This window comes from Candoia aspera, chromosome 2 (genome assembly GCF_035149785.1).
Source record: "Candoia aspera isolate rCanAsp1 chromosome 2, rCanAsp1.hap2, whole genome shotgun sequence".
NCBI lineage: Eukaryota > Metazoa > Chordata > Lepidosauria > Squamata > Boidae > Candoia > Candoia aspera.
The window spans coordinates 248,648,445-248,667,098 of NC_086154.1; the positions used below are offsets into that span (position 1 = coordinate 248,648,445).

General features: G+C 40.2%; 1 protein-coding gene across 1 annotated transcript; it reads left to right on the forward strand.

Annotated features, from left to right (window-relative positions):
* Nucleotides 1-2,877: 2,877 nt before the first annotated feature.
* Nucleotides 2,878-17,366, forward strand: C1QTNF3 (C1q and TNF related 3). The gene is made up of 6 exons (XM_063295766.1): nt 2,878-3,192; nt 6,664-6,772; nt 8,527-8,681; nt 12,734-12,863; nt 15,978-16,077; nt 17,180-17,366. Exons 1-6 carry the CDS (start codon nt 2,878-2,880, stop codon nt 17,337-17,339), a joined length of 969 nt encoding a protein of 322 aa, XP_063151836.1. The 3' UTR covers nt 17,340-17,366.
* Nucleotides 17,367-18,654: the final 1,288 nt, after the last annotated feature.

Genomic DNA, 18,654 nt, shown 5'->3' on the forward strand with positions numbered 1-18,654 from the left:
ATCTTATGCATGTATGTATGAATATAAATTAAGGAATTATTTTTAAACAAGCAATGCGCGGAAGTGGAAGAAGACAATAGAATAGGAAGGACAAGATACCTCTTCCAGAAAATTAGAAACATTGGAGGTAAATTCCAGGCCAAAATGGGTATGATCAAAAACAAAGATGGCAAGGACCTAACAGAAGAAGAAGAGATCAAGAAAAGGTGGCAAGAATATACGGAAGACCTGTATAGGAAGGATAACAATATCGGGGATAGCTTTGATGGTGTGGTCAGTGAGCTAGAGCCAGACATCCTGAAGAGTGAGGTTGAATGGGCCTTAAGAAGCATTGCTAATAACAAGGCAGCAGGAGATGACGGCATCCCAGCTGAACTGTTCAAAATCTTGCAAAATGATGCTGTCAAGGTAATGCATGCTATATGCCAGCAAATTTGGAAAACACAAGAATGGCCTTCAGATTGGAAAAAATCAACTTATATCCCCATACCAAAAGAGGGGAACACTAAAGAATGTTCAAACTATCGAACAGTGGCATTCATTTCACATGCCAGTAAGGTAATGCTCAAGATCCTGCAAGGTAGACTTCAGCAATTCATGGAGCAAGAATTGCCAGATGTACAAGCTGGGTTTAGAAAAGGCAGAGGAACTAGGGACCAAATTGCCAATATCCGCTGGATAATGGAAAAAGCCAGGGAGTTTCAGAAAAACATCTATTTCTGTTTTATTGACTATTCTAAAGCCTTTGACTGTGTGGACCATAACAAATTGTGGCAAGTTCTTAGTGGTATGGGGATACCAAGTCATCTTGTCTGCCTCCTGAAGAATCTGTATAACGACCAAGTAGCAACAGTAAGAACAGACCACGGAACAACGGACTGGTTTAAGATTGGGAAAGGAGTACGGCAGGGCTGTATACTCTCACCCTACCTATTCAACTTGTACGCAGAACACATCATGCAACATGCTGGGCTTGAGGAATCCAAGGCTGGGGTTAAAATCTCTGGAAGAAACATTAACAATCTCAGATATGCAGATGATAACACTTTGATGGCTGAAAGCGAAGAGGAACTGAGGAGCCTTATGATGAAGGTGAAAGAAGAAAGTGCAAAAGCTGACTTGCAGCTAAACCTCAAAAAAACCAAGATTATGGCAACTAGCTTGATTGACAACTGGCAAATAGAGGGAGAAAATGTAGAAGCAGTGAAAGACTTTGTATTTCTAGGTGCGAAGATTACTGCAGATGCTGACTGCAGTCAGGAAATCAGAAGACGCTTAATCCTTGGGAGAAGAGCAATGACAAATCTCGATAAAATAGTTAAGAGCAGAGACATCACGCTGACAACAAAGGTCCGCATAGTTAAAGCAATGGTGTTCCCCGTAGTAACATATGGCTGCGAGAGCTGGACCATAAGGAAGGCTGAGCGAAGGAAGATCGATGCTTTTGAACTGTGGTGTTGGAGGAAAATTCTGAGAGTGCCTTGGACTGCAAGAAGATCAAACCAGTCCATCCTCCAGGAAATAAAGCCAGACTGCTCACTTGAGGGAATGATATTAAAGGCAAAACTGAAATACTTTGGCCACATCATGAGAAGACAGGACACCCTGGAGAAGATGCTGATGCTAGGGAGAGAGGAGGGCAAAAGGAAGAGGAGCCGACCAAGGGCAAGATGGATGGATGATATTCTAGAGGTGATGGATTTGTCCCTGGGGGAGCTGGGGGTGTTGACGACCGACAGGAAGCTCTGGCGTGGGCTGGTCCATGAAGTCACGAAGAGTCGGAAGCGACTAAACGAATAAACAACATGCATATAAATATAAATGTGGGCATTTAATAGATTTGGAACAGAAGGTAGTGATTTTCTTGGTTGCTCAGCTTCAAGGCAGATGATGCCCCTAAAATAGAAGGGCGTAGATGCTCAGTGAAATTACTTTGTTAGGATAAATGTCTTAAAGAGGAAATATCTATAATGTCGTCTCTTGTATTTTTAGTGTCCTAGATGTTCATTTGTGGATAAAAGTTACAAATCAGAAGGCCAGGATAATTTTACAGGGTAATATTATTTATAAGATTCATGGTAATTTATCTTTACGTGGCAGGAAAATTGAATTTGGTTTGGCAATTGCCTTTAGGAAAGCATTAGAAATTAGAAAAGCATATATGGGGCAAAGATGTCTGGCTGGGAAAATTAAATTTTACACTGAGAACTGGGACTCAGTAAATGCTTGAATTCAACTGTTTTTAGATTGTTTTCCCAATATTTTCTGAAGTGATTTAAATACAGGAAGAAATCAGGTTCATAAGTAAAAATCTTCCCCCATTCCTTTGTTTCTTAACTGGCAAATGAATTGTTTGAAATTCTGTATATGGACAGTTGGTTTGGGGTTTGCTTGTAGCTAGCAAATAAATACAGCACTGTTTCCAAACTCCAGATTTTTTTTTATACTCTGAATGGCTAACCTCTCTATATCTAATCAAGAAGCATAAAACATTTGCCATATGGGCTTTATTTCATCATGCTAAAACAAAAAACAGCTCCCCCCTTAAAAAAAAAGAATAACATTTGTCAGTGCCCCCCAACAGGAACCACAGCTGTCCATTAAATGCAGTGGCCATTTCCAGCATGCAAATCAATTTTCCCTGCACTGGGGGATGCGGTGAATAATGACTGGGTTGTTTCAGAAAGCATGACTGATTTGGGATGAAGGTTCCTGCCTCTCTGACATTTTCACAGGGTAATTTATTACACGCTGCATATAAAGTGATGGTCACCAGGTCTTGCTGGCAGACTCAGTAAAAGGAACAGCCTCCAAGGCTCCATCACATCAACAGCAGGTTTTTCCCGAGCAGAAGGCACTCACTCTAAGGAGCTTGCAATGTTGAGTCATATAGCACCAAAGGATATCCTCAACTGGAGTCTCCTGGTTTTGCTTCTGTTTCTTCATTTTTGCTTGGGCCAAGAAGAATACATGGAGGTGAGCAGAAGAGATAATAATCCAGTGGCCAAAGTTTTGCAGAGCCACCACCAGACTGGTCATAAAGGTTCCAGCAGCAGGGAAAACTTGAGACAGCGGAGTCAACTGTATAAGTGGACGGTTGAGGTGGATGATGGTAATAGTCCTTCTACTGACCAAAATGCCTTGAAACCAGAGGTAGATGATGTAGCACAGACTACCTCAGACAGAGTCCAGGTACTCTGAATTAATTTTCTAAGATGCTGTTCAGAAAGTGTGTTAGCTTTTCATTTGCCAACCTTAGCACTACCTTTCACAAGAGCAACTGGTTCCTAATGATACGGTGACCATGCTCCATGCAGACGACTTTCAAGATAGGATGACTGGTTTTGCAAAGGGCTTTTCTTTTCTATGAGCATAATTTTCGGTACAATCAGATGCTTTTTTTATTATTATTACATCAACTATCTTTAGACTACTAATAACCCACCCTTATGCATGTTTATTCAGATGTAAGTCCCAACGTATGGATTTACAACTTATTGGGGCAATCCAGCCAATGTTAAGCATTTCAGATCACAGTAAAATTGATGGGACTTGGTTAACTTTGTACAGATTATGCCATACTAATATATTAGAAATGCTATGAGAAAAGTATTGTCTTGTATTGTAGCAAATTTTGTTCAAGAAGCTGGGGGTAAACCTTTGAGTTACGAAGATGTCTTCATCAAATAGGCTGTCAGATGTGAGGGAAAGATTGCCTACTTCAGTGGGATACAGAAAAACTCTCTGTGTCTCAGGATTTATCAATGCATCTTCTATGTAAACTTATATAGGATTGTATTTTGCACAAACATTTACTAGACAGTAATCATTAATTAAAAATAGGATTTACTAGACATGCATGGGATTCTGTTCATAGGAATGGCAAAGGAAAACAATACTTTTAAAGTAGAGAATATGCTTTATAATTTAAGCAATTTAATACACTGCTCTGTATTCCTTTCTCAGCTCAACTGATGTACAATTTGTTAGACGCTAAAATTACTATGGTTATTGTTATTATACTATTATTACATTTTTTTAAAAAATGATCACTTAATTAAAACCAGCTTTAATGTATGGAGTCCACCTCAAATGGAAGTAAGTAGTTCAGGCTGTTCTTTACATGAATAAAACTATTTTATAGAAGGATTTTCAGGTAGCAAATATTAGAGACGGGTCAATGGCTGCTAATCAATGCATACACATTAATTTAGATATGAGTAAAGAGACAAGTGGGATGCGGTGGCACTGCGGGTTAAACCACCGAGCTGCTGAGCTTGCTGATCGGAAGGTCGGCAGTTCAAATCCGCGTGACGGGGTGAGCTCCCGTTGCTAGTCCCAGCTCCTGCCAACCTAGCAGTTCGAAAACATGCAAATGTGAGTAGATTAATAGGCACCGCTTCGGCGGGCAGGTAATGGCGTTCCGTGTAGTCGTGCTGGCCACATGACCACGGAAGTGTCTACGGACAAACGCTGGCTCTTCGGCCTTGAAACGGAGATGAGCATCGCCCCCTAGAGTCAGACACGACTGGACTTAATGTCAAGGGAAACCTTTACCTTTACTAAAGAGACAAGTAACATACAAAGTACTTTGTCTTGTACTGATTTTGAATTGTATCAATATTTCAACTAATGTTTTCTTAGCAGAAAAGGGGTTTCCAACTGAAATGTCATTGCACTTGTGCTATTCAATGTCTAGCACCTACTGTGGCGCTTTAAGCCCAGCCATTAATACTCAAGTATTGGCAAGCTCCAGCTTCAATTGCACCACTGCGGCCACCCTCTTGACTTTGTTGATCATACCGTGTAGACACCCCTGTGTGGTGGCCTAGAGTGTCTGAGGTTATTAGAACCCCAGGATACAAACGGGCACCAAAATTGTTGGTTTAAAATAGCATTTATCTTATTATTCACTGAAGTTTGGTTAAACTATTTATATGGCCACACATCTCACAGCAGTGACTCTGGGGGCCATACAAAATTAAAGGCAACTATGAAAACAGTCCAGATAATAACATTAACAGGTCATTCACAGATATTAACAATAACAGGTCACAACAGCAAACTCCAACTTACAATAAAGGCAACATTAGCCAACAAAGTTCGCCTAACCTCCCAGCCCAATCCTAGGAGAACAGCTGGGTCTTTGGTGTCTTGTGAAAGGCTAACATGATTGGGTCTAATCTCGATCTATGAAGTAATGCTGTTCCACAGGGCAGGCACTGTGACAGAGAAGGCACAGCTCCCGGGTCCATCAAGATGACATCGTATAATGGAAGAGATATGGAATATGTCCTCCTTGAGATATCTGGTGGATCAAGCAAAAACAATGGGGAACAACACAAATCCTCAGGGAAAGCACAGGCAGATGCCAAACTTAGAGAAAATGGCTTACAATTTAAGAGCCCAGATAAACAAAAGAATAAGAGGTGGGTTCAACCACAACAGAAATGGAACCACAGGAAAAATATCTGTGAAGGGAATTGTGCAAGGCCCGCTCTTTAACTAAGGTTACCATATCTGTGGAGTCCTTGGTGCTCTCTGAGCCTTGTTGTTTTCTTGCAGACGTTTCATTGCCAGACTAGGCAACATCTTCAGTGCGAAAAATCTTTGGACTGAAGATGTTGCCTAGTCTGGCAATGAAACATTTGCAAGGAAACAATAAGGCTCAGAGAGCACCAAGGACTCCACAGTTCAACCCTGAGCTACAAATATTCTCTTCGATTATTACCATATCTGGTTTGCAAAAAGATAGATGACCACAAGATAGCAGCAAAAAAAGGTACACAAACTCTATTTGCTGCCATCTAGAGGTTGTCTACATTTTTGCAGACCAAATATGGTAGCTCTATATTTCACCTTGGTGGGTGGAGGGTTTGCTTGGGAATTTAGCCAACTCTCCCCCGGGATTTCTTCTTCCTAGGAAGGAATTCAGGTATAGTCAATTGCACTGGCATATTGCTCTCTGAAGCATTCTGCTGTTGGCTGGAGCAGTCTATTTACCGAGTGCCTTTATTAAAACTGAACAGCAGATTTAATATGTTATTTGTTAGAGCCTATCTTTGCCATGCCTCATTTTTTTCAGGTGCAAGCCACAGGTATTTCCCTCTATGCTTGATTAAGAGACACCCTGATGTGCTATTGATGGCATGAAAGAAACAGCTTTTATTTATCAGCAGTTAGCACACCTACAGAAAAATGAGGTTCTAAAGAGGTGGAGAAGCCTGTTCATTCAGCACAATAAATAATGGGGTCGATTGCTACAGATAGTAAAGGTAAAGGTTTCCCTTGACGTAAAGTCCAGTCGTGTCCGACTCTAGGGGGCGGTGCTCATCTCCGTTTCAAAGCCTTGGAGCCGGCGTTGTCCATAGGACACTTCCGGGTCATGTGGCCAGCATGACTCACGGAACGCCGTTACCTTCCCGCCGAAGCGGTACCAATTAATCTACTCACATTTGCATGTTTTCGAACTGCTTGGTGTGCAGAAGCTGGGACGAGCAACGGGAGCTCACCCCGCCGCGCGGTTTCGAACCGCCGACCTTCCGATCGACAGCTCAGCGGTTTAACCCGCAGCGCCACCGCGTCCCTTTGCTACAGATAGTCTGTTATTAATATATGTCATAATGATATCCTATGAATTGTTTTTGAACTGTGTGTTCACAGACAACACAGAGTGGACCTCAAAGCCCACCAGAATGTGGTTGCCGGGGGGATTTTGGATTTCGAGGTTATCAAGGCCCACCTGGACTTCCAGGGCCTGCTGGAGTCCCAGGTAAAGAATTGGAACACAGTTGCATAATGATGAATCCTTGAAGGGGCTGCTTGGGATATGTGGCAGTTTGCACAGCAGAGAAGATGTAAAGGGCTGCCTGCTGCACCAAGTCTCAGTGCCAAGCTCTTGGGCTACTACCCTAAATGGTGCACCTCCTGGAACATCTGGAATACTGTAGTGGCAGTCCTTATCCTGCTCCTTTCCTGCTGTTTTCTCTTGGCTCACTCCCTCAGTCCCTTGAATCAAATGTATATTCACAGAATCCTAGAGTCAGAAACAGCCATTTAGACCAGTATTTCTCAACCTCAACAACTTTAAGATGTGTAGCATTCTGGCTGGGGAATTCTGGGTGTTCAAGTCCAAACATCTTAAAGTGCATATAAAGTTGCTGAGGTTGAGAAACACTGATTTAGGCAATTGATTCTTCCTGTTCCCTGTGCAGGAATCCAAATAGAATCATCATTCATTGATGGCTGTCCAGCTTCTGCTCAAAGACATCTAGTAAATGATAGACCTTCACCTCCTGCTGTAATCTGCTCTGCAACCTGCTTGTGTACTGCTCTTACTGCTAGGATGTTATATAGATAAACCACAAACTTTAACCAAAATACAATGTTAGATTTCATTTACAAGCACAGCAATGCCCATAAATTGTATGATACCATTTCATACTGGCTGTTTCATACCATATATCCACAAATGACTGAAGGCAGGAGAAAAAATGGTAATGTGATCAAAATGGTGTAGTGTATTAAGTTCAAAATCATGAAAAATACCCTTCAGAAGAAAATGATATAACTCATCAAGATTCATACGGACTTCCTTTAACGAGTTATGTTCAGAGGGTTCTCAAGTGAAGGAAATTCACCTATTGTCCAAGAAGGGTCACTTATTATTGGTTCATGAAAGCAGTTTTGCTTCTCAATATACCCTTAATTGTTTAGGCCAGTGTTTCTCAACCTCAGCAACTTTAAGCTGTGTGAACTTCAACTCCCAGAACTTCAATTCTGGGAGTTGAAGTTCACACGGCTTAAAGTTGCTGAGGTTGAGAAACACTAGTTTAGACAGTGGGTGTGGAGTGGTGGTTTCACTGCTTTATCTCAGGCCTCAAAAATGCAATTCCCACCATACTACAGGCATACCTCATTTTATTGCGCTTCACTTTATTGCCCTTTACAGATACTGCATTTTTTTTTTTACAAATTGAAGGTTTCTGACAACCTTGCGTCGAGCACATCTGTTGGTGCCATTTTCCCAACAGATTAGCATTTTTTAGCGATAAGGTATTTTTTAATTGAGATATGCACATTTTTCTAAGACACAATTGCACACTTAATAGACTACTATATAGTATAAACATAACTTTTATATGCTCCGGGAAATTAAAAAATTCATGTGACTCTCTTTATTGCAATATTTGCTTTATTGGGGTGGTCTGGAACCAACCCCGCCATATCTCCAAGGTATGCCTGTACTTAGAAATGATCTGTGGGCCTCGATACTTACCGGTCCACTGTGCTCCAGATGTACTGAACTATAACTTCCATCATCCCCAGTCGCTGTAGGCATTGGCTGTGGTGGTTGGGGAAGATGGGCGCCGAAGCTGAATATATCTAGAGGACACCAGAATGAGAATGGTTAAAATAAATTTTGTCCAAGGAATTCTAGATTAAAAATGAAAAAAAAACCCACCTTGCATGGAGCCTTTTAAAACTTGGATTTCACTGAGCAACCAATTGCTTGACTGCCAAAAGGAAACCATGGGAACAATGGAAATAATGGATTACCTGGCACAGAAGGATCGAAAGGTGACAAAGGAGACAAGGGGGACTTGGGACCCAGAGGAGACCGAGGCCACCAAGGAGTTAAAGGAGAAAAAGGTTATCCTGGCATCCCACCAGAACTTCAGGTAACCTAATTTTCATAAGGGGATGATTTTTCCAAAGTGACTGTCAGTTGCAATTCCATAACTTTTTTTATGGGTTGGTTTGTTTACCTGATCACAATGCAAGGGATTTTGGGATGGGCTGTGTCAGCCCTTAGAGGTAGTCCAGACAAGAAGCACCAACCATGAGTACTAACGCTATCTTTATTGTAAGGTTGCAGTAATAGATGCTTGCAAGTCTGAAAGTACATCTCTTGCCCCTCACCTTTACAGTCCAAGGAACTAGGGAGGGTCCCTTCTGAGATGCTTGCCACACCCCATTCCTTCTGCAGGCTCAGCTGCCTTTTATCTGACTATTGCCTAGTCTCCTCCTCCTCCTCCTCCTCCTCCTGTCTCTCAAGGACATGCTCATAGATCATTGCCAGCTATAATCCATAAAGAGGGCCAGTTTGGTCTAGTGGTTATGGTGCTGGGCTAGAAACCAGGAGACTGAGAGTTCTAGTCCCACCTTAGGCATGAAAGCCAGGTGGGTGACCTTGGGACAGTCACTCTCTCTCAGCCCTAGGAAGGAGGCAAGGACAAACCACTTCTGAAAATCTTGCCAAGAAAATTGCTTGAACAAGAATCAGAATGACTTTAGCTCCCTCACTCCATACAAACAAGATAAAGTATTCATTTAAAGAAACATGATTACAAATTGAGTAACATAATTGGTTGAGTATACAAATCCATAATTAAGATTTTTTTGTCTTGGCTCTACAGGTAGTCCTCAGTTAATGACCACTAATTCAGTGACTGTTCCAAGTTGTGACAGCGCTGAACGAGTAGTGGTTACAACTGGTCCTTGAAGTTCCAGATGTTGCAGCACCCCTGCAGTCATGTGATCGCAATCTGGGTGCTTGGCAACTGGCTCACACTTACGACAGTTGCAGTGTCTCGTAGTTACGCGATCACCATTTGTGACCTTCCCTGCCGGCTTCCCACAAGCAAAGTCAGTGGGGAAGCTGGCAGAGAAGGTCACAAGTCACTTGCATAAGTTGCTTCCACTGCTTTTTCTCCTGAGGAGCCCACTACAGACTATGAGATCCAGGGATCTCATATTCTGTAGCCCATGCCTGTCCATGGCGCCCCCCCACTTGCACTCTGTAGCTCCTGCCCGCCTGCTCTTGCATGGCATCGCAGCACCCCTTCCCCACCCGGCTGTACTCATGTGTCACCGCAGCACCCCCCACCCCACCCAGCCACTCTCCATAGCACTCACCCGCCCTCTAGCCTGCTTGTGAGACACCTGAGACTTGCAACTTCCTGCCAGCTTCCCCATTGACTTGCTTGTTTGAAGCCAGCAGGAAGCTGCAAGTTGTGGTCAGATGAGGTCCTCGCTTACTGACTCTCAATCCTTAACAACGGCAATGACGACTGGATATTGGGTGATTCTATTTCCTTGAGAATCACCTTATTTGCTACAGCACAATGGACAGACTTGAGATCTGTGGGATCTCCTTTGCTTTTTAATAACATTTCAGGATCCATTAAATAGAGCCAGGGGTAAAAGAATGGCTCGGGCAGGTCCACAAATGTATTTTCAGTACCAGAAGTGAACCTTACTTTTCTCATCACCCTACTGTTTGTTTTAGTGAAATAATATAGAAAAGAAACTGCTTTTTGTTATTGTGCTTATTAAATAATAGGAGAATCCAAAAAAGTTGCCAATCGGCTCTATATCATTACAGATCTGTAAATAGATCCCAAATTATTTTTTGTTGGCACCAACTCTAGATAGCAGTCTGGAGGTGCTTGAAGACTATTTCATTGCCCAATGAACACTTAATAAGTAGTTTCTGTTATGAAGTCAACATAGCATTATAAGACCACATTGCCAAAGATGAGGTGTTGTATGAGAAATATATAATAGAGGTGTGTAATTTTCTTTATATAAACTTGAAAATATGCAAACTTGGGCAAAAAAAATTAATGTGCTGTTTTTAAAACTCATCCTTTTTAAAGAAAGTTGGAAAGGATGCAGTTTCTTTTTATTTATATAGAGCAACTTAAGTAACTGTTCTTAGATTTAAGTTCATAGGAAATCAAGACATCTGTTCAAGATTGGTTGATTTGTTTTAAATTATCTTTGCTGGAAATGTCTGTTCAGTTGCCTTTCAATATATCCATGTTTATTAAGTAAGAGTTGTATGTGAGCCAATCGATACAAAATGGTAGCTATTAGAAACTGAAATATAATGTTAAATGAGTGGACCTTATTTCTGGATGGTGAGAAGTTTTAGGGGTGCCAGTACTTTGCAAATATACAGTTTCTTTAGCAGATAGTAGAAATTTATAATATTTCTAAGGTATCTTTAGAAACATATACAGATGGAGTATAAAATGAGGGTGCCCAGTATTATCATTCCTACAGATTTCTATTGCCTATCATATTTTTAGGGCAATCCATAGAATCATACGATTTTCTGCAGAAAGCAATCAGCTTTCTCTTTCAGAATAATATTCAACACAGAGAGGCCTTACATTGCTCACTTCCTTGGAGCAGTTGAAGAAGAAAGAGGAGCCATATCATGTGCCACATCTTGGTCCAAATTAAACATGAACAGCTATACTGCCAGCTATCAATCACTTTGTGTTCGGGTCTTAAGGGCTACTTCAGGATACCAACACCAATTGTTCTTTTCCCAGAAATAGTAAGAGTCAAGAATTACAGAGTTCAAATGACCCTACGGCTTATCCCTATCATTAGGCCCTATTATGACCAGTCCCTAATCCCACAAAAATACAGATCAACAGTTCATCATACATCTCAAAAATTATCTATACAGACCATTATTATCCATACACTCCTCTGCCTATCACAAACTATTTTAAGCTTTTAAGCCAAAATACAGTTAGATCACTGATATTTAACTGGTTTGAGTCCCCACTTTATCCTAGATTCACATGTTGTGCTAAGTCATGGTTTGCTTTAACTATGGTTTGTTGGACAAACCATATTGGCCTGGGCCGCACAATGGTCTGACCATGGTTTAGAAATCACAATAACTGGATTCAACCTATGATAATTGTAAGCCGCCCAGAGTCCCCCCGTAGGGGTGAGATGGGCAGTGAATAAATTTGCAAAATAAAATAAACAAACCGCATTATGACTTAGCATTATATGTGAAATTTGATCATGTCTATCCATGTCAGCCCCACTGAGTAGACCAGACCAGGAAATCAATACCACCACTTTATTGAGTTTGGCTTAATAAAACAACTTTTATTGAGATTGACTATAATAACAGAATCTTGCAAGTCTGACTGTGCTCTACCTCCTCCTCCTTCTTATAGCTCAGTGAATTAGGGAGGTGTTTGAGCCCCTTTCAAAAGTTACCTTGTCAATTCTGGACTTAAAAAATGCTTCAGCCCCTTTTGCCTAGCTAATGGTCCCTGCATCTCTCTGTCAAGGTGATCTTCCTTACTCTCTACAGTCTATCCCTTAGGGGTGACCACAGGGTATGGTCAAAAAAGTCAAGATGGCAGTCACAATCATGCGACTGAAACTCCACCTGTTTCGGGTGGAAACACACATAAAAATGGGCACAGCTTTACTCATATCACTGTGGCTACCATCTTGACTTTTTTTGACATACACTGTGAACGCTCCAGCTGTCACTGTTAGTGCACACCTTACTATTTTTTTTTTAAAGCCACAGTAAAATAGTCAGGACTTCTCCATTCCCTCCATCTTGGAGCAAATCTGACGAATCCCACTGAAAGGGAAAGCTTTCTGTGTTGAAGTGTACAGTAATCAATGGAGCTGTTTATTTTTTAGACATCCATCTATACGTTTTTCTTTCTGTATATGAGTGGTTCTCTGTTCATACATAAATCAATGGGAGTTTTGTTAGTCAAGTTGGCTAAGTGCTGGCCCAGATCCAAGTGGTAAATTTAGGAAATTAAAGTTTATCTCTCTCTCTCTCTCTCCCAAACTAAACTGGGAAAGAAGTTGAGGCAGCGCCGGTTCCTTTCAACCATATCTTCCAATCTGTCTTTCTCCTGTTCTTAAAATGCTAACTATATTTGCATAGGTTGCATTTATGGCTTCAATGGCAACCCACTTCAGTAATCAGAACAGTGGAATAATCTTCAGTAGTGTGGAAACCAACATTGGCAATTTCTTTGATGTAATGACTGGACGATTTGGAGCTCCAGTAAATGGTGAGTACAGCAGATAATATATCCTGTGAGGGCTTTGTGCAGAAGAAACAGTAATTGGCCTTGAATGTTCTTTACTGGATCCGACAGGATGTTTTTCCCCCTTGAAGTTTCAGACCAATGTTGTGTGTCACCTTAGATCGAATACAGATGGTCACCCTGCCCTGTTTTCTAAAGATGTCTTCTGAACTGATTGAAATATGATGTCAGGCAGGCAACCGTGAACTTACGTATTTTTGCAGAACAGAAATACAACATTTTAATTTTAATTGCTTTTTTAGAAAAGATGAATTCTGCCAGATTCTATAAAAACAAATGCACAGGGTTTTGTTTGGGTCCCTTTTTAAAGTTGGAAGCGTTCCCCCTCCCCCTCCCCCGCAGTAAAATAATATTTTATCTTTATTGTCCTTGTGAAGGCAATTTGCATGAATGTAATTCATAATGAAGAAATGTTCTTATGTGTTTCCTGTGCAATTCCAACAGAAAACAATGCAAGGTATAGGGAATAAAAAGCCAATATTTGATTTTTGTTTAGATTTTTTTATCCTGCTTTCATTATTTTTATAAATAACTCAAGGCGGGGAACATGCCTAACCCTCCTTCCAAATGTATTCATTTCTGTCCCTTATATACAATAAAGCAATAAAACAATATTACAGCTAAGACAATACCATGGCAATCCAGTACAGTAATACAGATGGTACACATTCATCGTTCCCCAAGTACTTTCTGGAAAAGTTTTTATGGATTTCTTTGAACAGAAGTAACCCAGGTTTGATGTACGTACTTAGTAATCAAGTTCTCAGGGTTCAGGAGATACCAAGATAGTGATCAGGTTCTTTGCATGTTGACAAAGCCTCACTGGGATGCAGGGCAAAACATCGGCAGAAAAGCCTGATCAACATAAGAATCCAACTGCTAAGTATGGAAAGTTGTTTTACTAGCTTCTAATAACTAATAGCTAATAGCATTGCTTAGGCTCAAGACAATATCAAAATAGCAACTGTCAACAGACAAAAAAATTAGATTTTGGAAACACAGAAAAAAATAGTACTCTTCCTAAAACTCTTTAGAGCCAACCTAGTTAAGCTACTATTGCTTTTACCAGACAATAATAGATTAAGCAATGCACGATTATTAATCACTGTTCCTTCAATATGCCCATGATGGGAGTCCACTGGCAAAGTTAATACTAGACTGGAAATGAGGTCTGTCAATCACAAGAATATATCCATCTTTTATGCCTGTCCTTTCCCTCCATCTTCTATTTATGGAGAACTTGTGGAGTTTACAAGAGCTTAAAAATTGTGCCAAATTGGCAATAAACAAATAAATAATGACTGCCTTTTAAAGCTCCAAAGTAGATCCTAACTTCAGGAGCAGGCTACCTCATCTCAGATTGTTTCAGAGATGAAACAGAGTATTTTGAAAGTGTAGATATTCATCTTGGACAGGAAGATGAGTGAATTCATAACAATCATGGCTAAATGCACGCAGTCTTAAGTTTGGAGTGATTCCTATTATATTCTGTAAGTCTTAGTTCTGAATACATGTAATAAGATTGAGCTGAATATGTACTTAGTGTTCTCCAAGGAAAAGTGTTTTAAGATAATCTTATAATAAATTATCGAAATTGCCTACTTCCATCTATATTTCAATTTTTATGTTGAATAAAAGACTTAAGATTTTTAAAAGCTGAACATGAAAGGCAACAGATGGATTAATCTGCAAGCACAGACATCTTCAGGGAGGCAAAATGGGCAAAGGAAGAAATGCATATCATGACATTATCACACAAATGACAAAGTTATATACTTGGATCAGATCTCATGACACAATTACATCATTTCATTTGAGCAGTGAACACAATTTATTTGCATGTCATTGTGCCTAGTTACAGATGCTTATGTATGCAAGTATTAAGAAACAGTTTACTAATAATGCTTGTGTTTTCTTCAAAATACATACATGGATAATTTGTTTGTATTTTATATTTTTAGATAGGGCAAAGGCTGTGTACAGTATGTGTTCCTGTGCTTTCAAAAGAGAATGTAGGGACCAGCCTTCTCTACCAGATCTGCCTTTTGGATCTGTAGAACCTCTAAAGACATATTTTATATTTTTTGAGTGGAGCTCGATTCCTAGTAACTTACCTGAACACATCCAAGCAGTTTTCTTTGCATAATCATAGACTTCTTCCACAATGTGTGGGTTTTTTTTTTAACTTTCCAGTCTAACCTACAGCCCTGGATTTCCCAGATGGTCTCCCACCAAATTTCTACCCAGGGCTGAACTTGCTAAGATTTCTAGATCAGTTAAGATTGATTAGGTGCTATTAACTGAATATTCTGTGCTGGATCATAATTACCTTTATACCAGCAGGTTTAGCCATTGAATATAGGAAGCTTCAATTATTCCAGATTACAATATTGATCCAACTAGCTCAATAATTTCTCCAGACCAGTGGTTCTCAAAGTGTGATCTGGGGACACCTGGGCATCCCCGAGACCCTTTCAGGGGGTCCACAAAGTCAAATAAATTAATATTTAAAAATTTCTCAGTTTCAATTTCTAATACAGTAAACATTGATAGATACAATGCAAAGCTCTCTGGGGTCTTCAATCATTTTTAAGAATGTAAAGGGGTCCTGAAATCAAAATCTTTGAGAACTACTACTCTAGACTAAGAACAGCCCTCTAAGGTTTTGGGCAGATTTATTCCAAGCTCTGCCAGGGACTGGAAATACTGAGTTATAATCGTTAAACTTCTTAATGGTAGCTCTAATTAAGTTTATGGGATTTGAAATCCAGCACATCTGAAGCACACCAAGTTGAGAGTGTTCTTCTACTGTAACAGTGCACTTGATGGCAGTATTGGTGCAGTCCTAATCCTATAACCCAAATGGACTTTTTGCCACTGATTTCAGTAGGAGATTAGCTGAACTATGCATGCTTCCTAAGAGCTGTGGGCTGTCTTTCCAGATCAAAATTGCAAGGGGGAAGAGGAGAAAGAGGAGTTCATTGAAACTGCTGCAAAGGATCAGTCTGATCTATGTACCTTGTATCCATGCCATTTAATTATTAAATTGTAGTACATTCTTTCTTTCTTCCCTTCTAGGGGTGTATTTCTTCACCTTCAACATGATGAAGCATGAAGATGTAGAAGAAGTGTACGTGTACTTGATGCATAATGGCAATACAGTATTCAGTTTATACAGGTGTGTGGGCTGCATTTGGGGCTTACAAATGTGTGAAGTAAACTAGGAAGAGGAACTGCAACTTAGCGGTAGAGCACATGATCTGCCTTCCAAGCATCTCAGCTTCAGTCCCTAAGACCACCAGTTGTCCTAACAGTCAGGAACCACGCTGAGATGAGGAATAGATCTCTAGTGTTTATTACTGCTACACTAGACAGAAAATCCTAACAAACTGAAGAAGCGTGGGAAAAACCCAGACAGATAAACCCCAAAAGTCAAGGTGGGTCTGTTCTGTGTCTCTTTGAATGACCGCTCAATTTCTCTACTACTACACATGTGTTTTCCCCCCTGGATAGGGGCCCCCTCCTGCTCACCATCAGTGCTCATGACACCAGTTCTAAACAGAACGAGGTCATGGGTGAGGGGAAAAACCACTTGGGAAAGCAGCTGTCCATTAGTATAGATTACCTGACTAAGAATTAGGGGCACCAAGCTGGAAAGAGCTGACATGACCAATAGTAGAATTTATGGAGAATTAATCTTGCTTGATATAACACTGCAAGCTTTCTAAAATAGGAGTTTGCAGGTAAGTGGGTTGACTATATAATCTTTAGATGAAGTTGGAACCATCAATTACTACTGTAGTTAACTTGTGCTCCAAATGCCAGTCTGCTGCTTCAGGCCTGCAAAGTGGAAACAGGTGATTTGCAAATGAGAAGCAGCAGGAAGAATTCTTTAATTCATAATTACAGTATTTCTTATTTCCCTATTCACCAATTCCCCTTTGTTAAATCTTCTCCCCTCCCCCACCCGCAACCCAAACTGCTTGACCCTCTTTTGGCATTACAGGTAGTCCTTGTTTAATTAGGCCCAGCAACTTGGTTGTTAAGTGAAGAGGTCGCTAAGTGAAACCGTGACTGTGCCTATGATCTTCAGCTTTCCTTTGCTTTATAGACCTGCGAAGGTCATAAATGCAAGGATTGGTCACAAAGTTATTTTTTCATCACTGTCGTAACTGTGAACAGTCTCTAAATGAGGCAGTCCCTAAAATACCTGTAGGGACTACAACAATGCTTAAAATGTGAAGAACAAACCAGTTTACCTTTTGTTCCTCTCTTCTTAGCTATGAATCAAAAGGAAAAACAGACTCGTCAAGCAACAGCGCAGTACTTAAGCTTGCCAAAGGAGATGAAGTGTGGTTGCGGATGGGCAACGGGGCACTGCATGGAGATCATCAACGCTTTTCCACTTTTGCTGGGTTTCTTCTTTTTGAAACCAAATAGGTCTACTCACTGGAAATGTAATATTGTTATTTGGTTTCCCTGCTCTTTGGATCAGCATGGGAACATACTAAAATCCCAGGGTCTGTTTTGATCCCAGTATGCTGTTAACTATGAAACGTGGTAAGAAAAGGTTGGCCTGAATTTATATGTGCCTTTTTATGACATTTTGTACCCACGGCATGTTCTTACCCTCTTGCTAGTGGTTACTGAATAGTTACTGAACGCCTATTCCTGATAATTTAATAGTGATGATTGTAGCCTTTTCGTTTTTCCATTCTAAACCAGCAATTTTCATCTGACCTTGTTGCATGTACAGACATTTAAATGAGAAGTCATTGTGTCAGTGATTAATGTGAGATTGGGAGCTCCTGTATTCTTTAAAGACAGAACTATAGATACATACCCATTTCCACTCTTCAATCATAGTACAATGTGAGGATATGCTTATCCTATATATGCATACATATACAAAACCACAGAGGGAAACAAAAATTGGAACTGCATTTTTTCCAAGAGTTTTATGAAAAAGCAGAACCTTTCCAGATGAATCCAGTGAATCCTGACTATAGTTAGCAAGCAACTTTTAAAATACTATAGAAACAACTGTGAGATTTTTCCTTTTGGCTTAAATAATTGATCAAATCTTGCATTTAACTTCTTGAATGTGCCTAAACTAGGTAAAGGTGAATTGGTTGGCTTTACAGATGGGCAGAACAATCCCAAAATGTGTGTGTGTGTGTGTGTGTGTGTGTGTGTGTGTGTGTGTATGTATTCTGTGGCAAATGAAGTGGACCCTGTTCTTCTGTCACTCTGGTTGAAGATTTGCAGTGGATTTGCTAATTTCCACTTTTTCTGCTCAGTCTTTGAAAAATAAATATGTCAGTTTCAGGGCTGTTTTTAATTTTACCCTGTCTGAAGGCGTGTGGAAGGAACAAGCTGATTTAGATTCTGGTAAATTGTCCATTGGCAGAGCAGCAAAGTATAGTCTCTCTATAGGCTATACTGTATAGTACTGCAAGACTCAGTATTTTAAATAACGTTTAAGTATAAATTGGTACACTGAAAACCTTAGACTTAGCAGGAGTTGCAATCCATAGTAGATGTCATTAAAAAAATGTAGCCTTAATTAGAATGCACCAGAGAAGAGTACCGCTTTTTAAAGTATATTAGCAAGATGATGGTATGCTTTCAAAACATAGTTTCAGTCTCTTATTTACTACTAATAATAGTATTCTGATCCCTATTCTTAATATGAATGCCTTTTGCATTTGTTATCAGAAATGTGTTTTAAGTCATTGTTTATTTTGTAAACAGA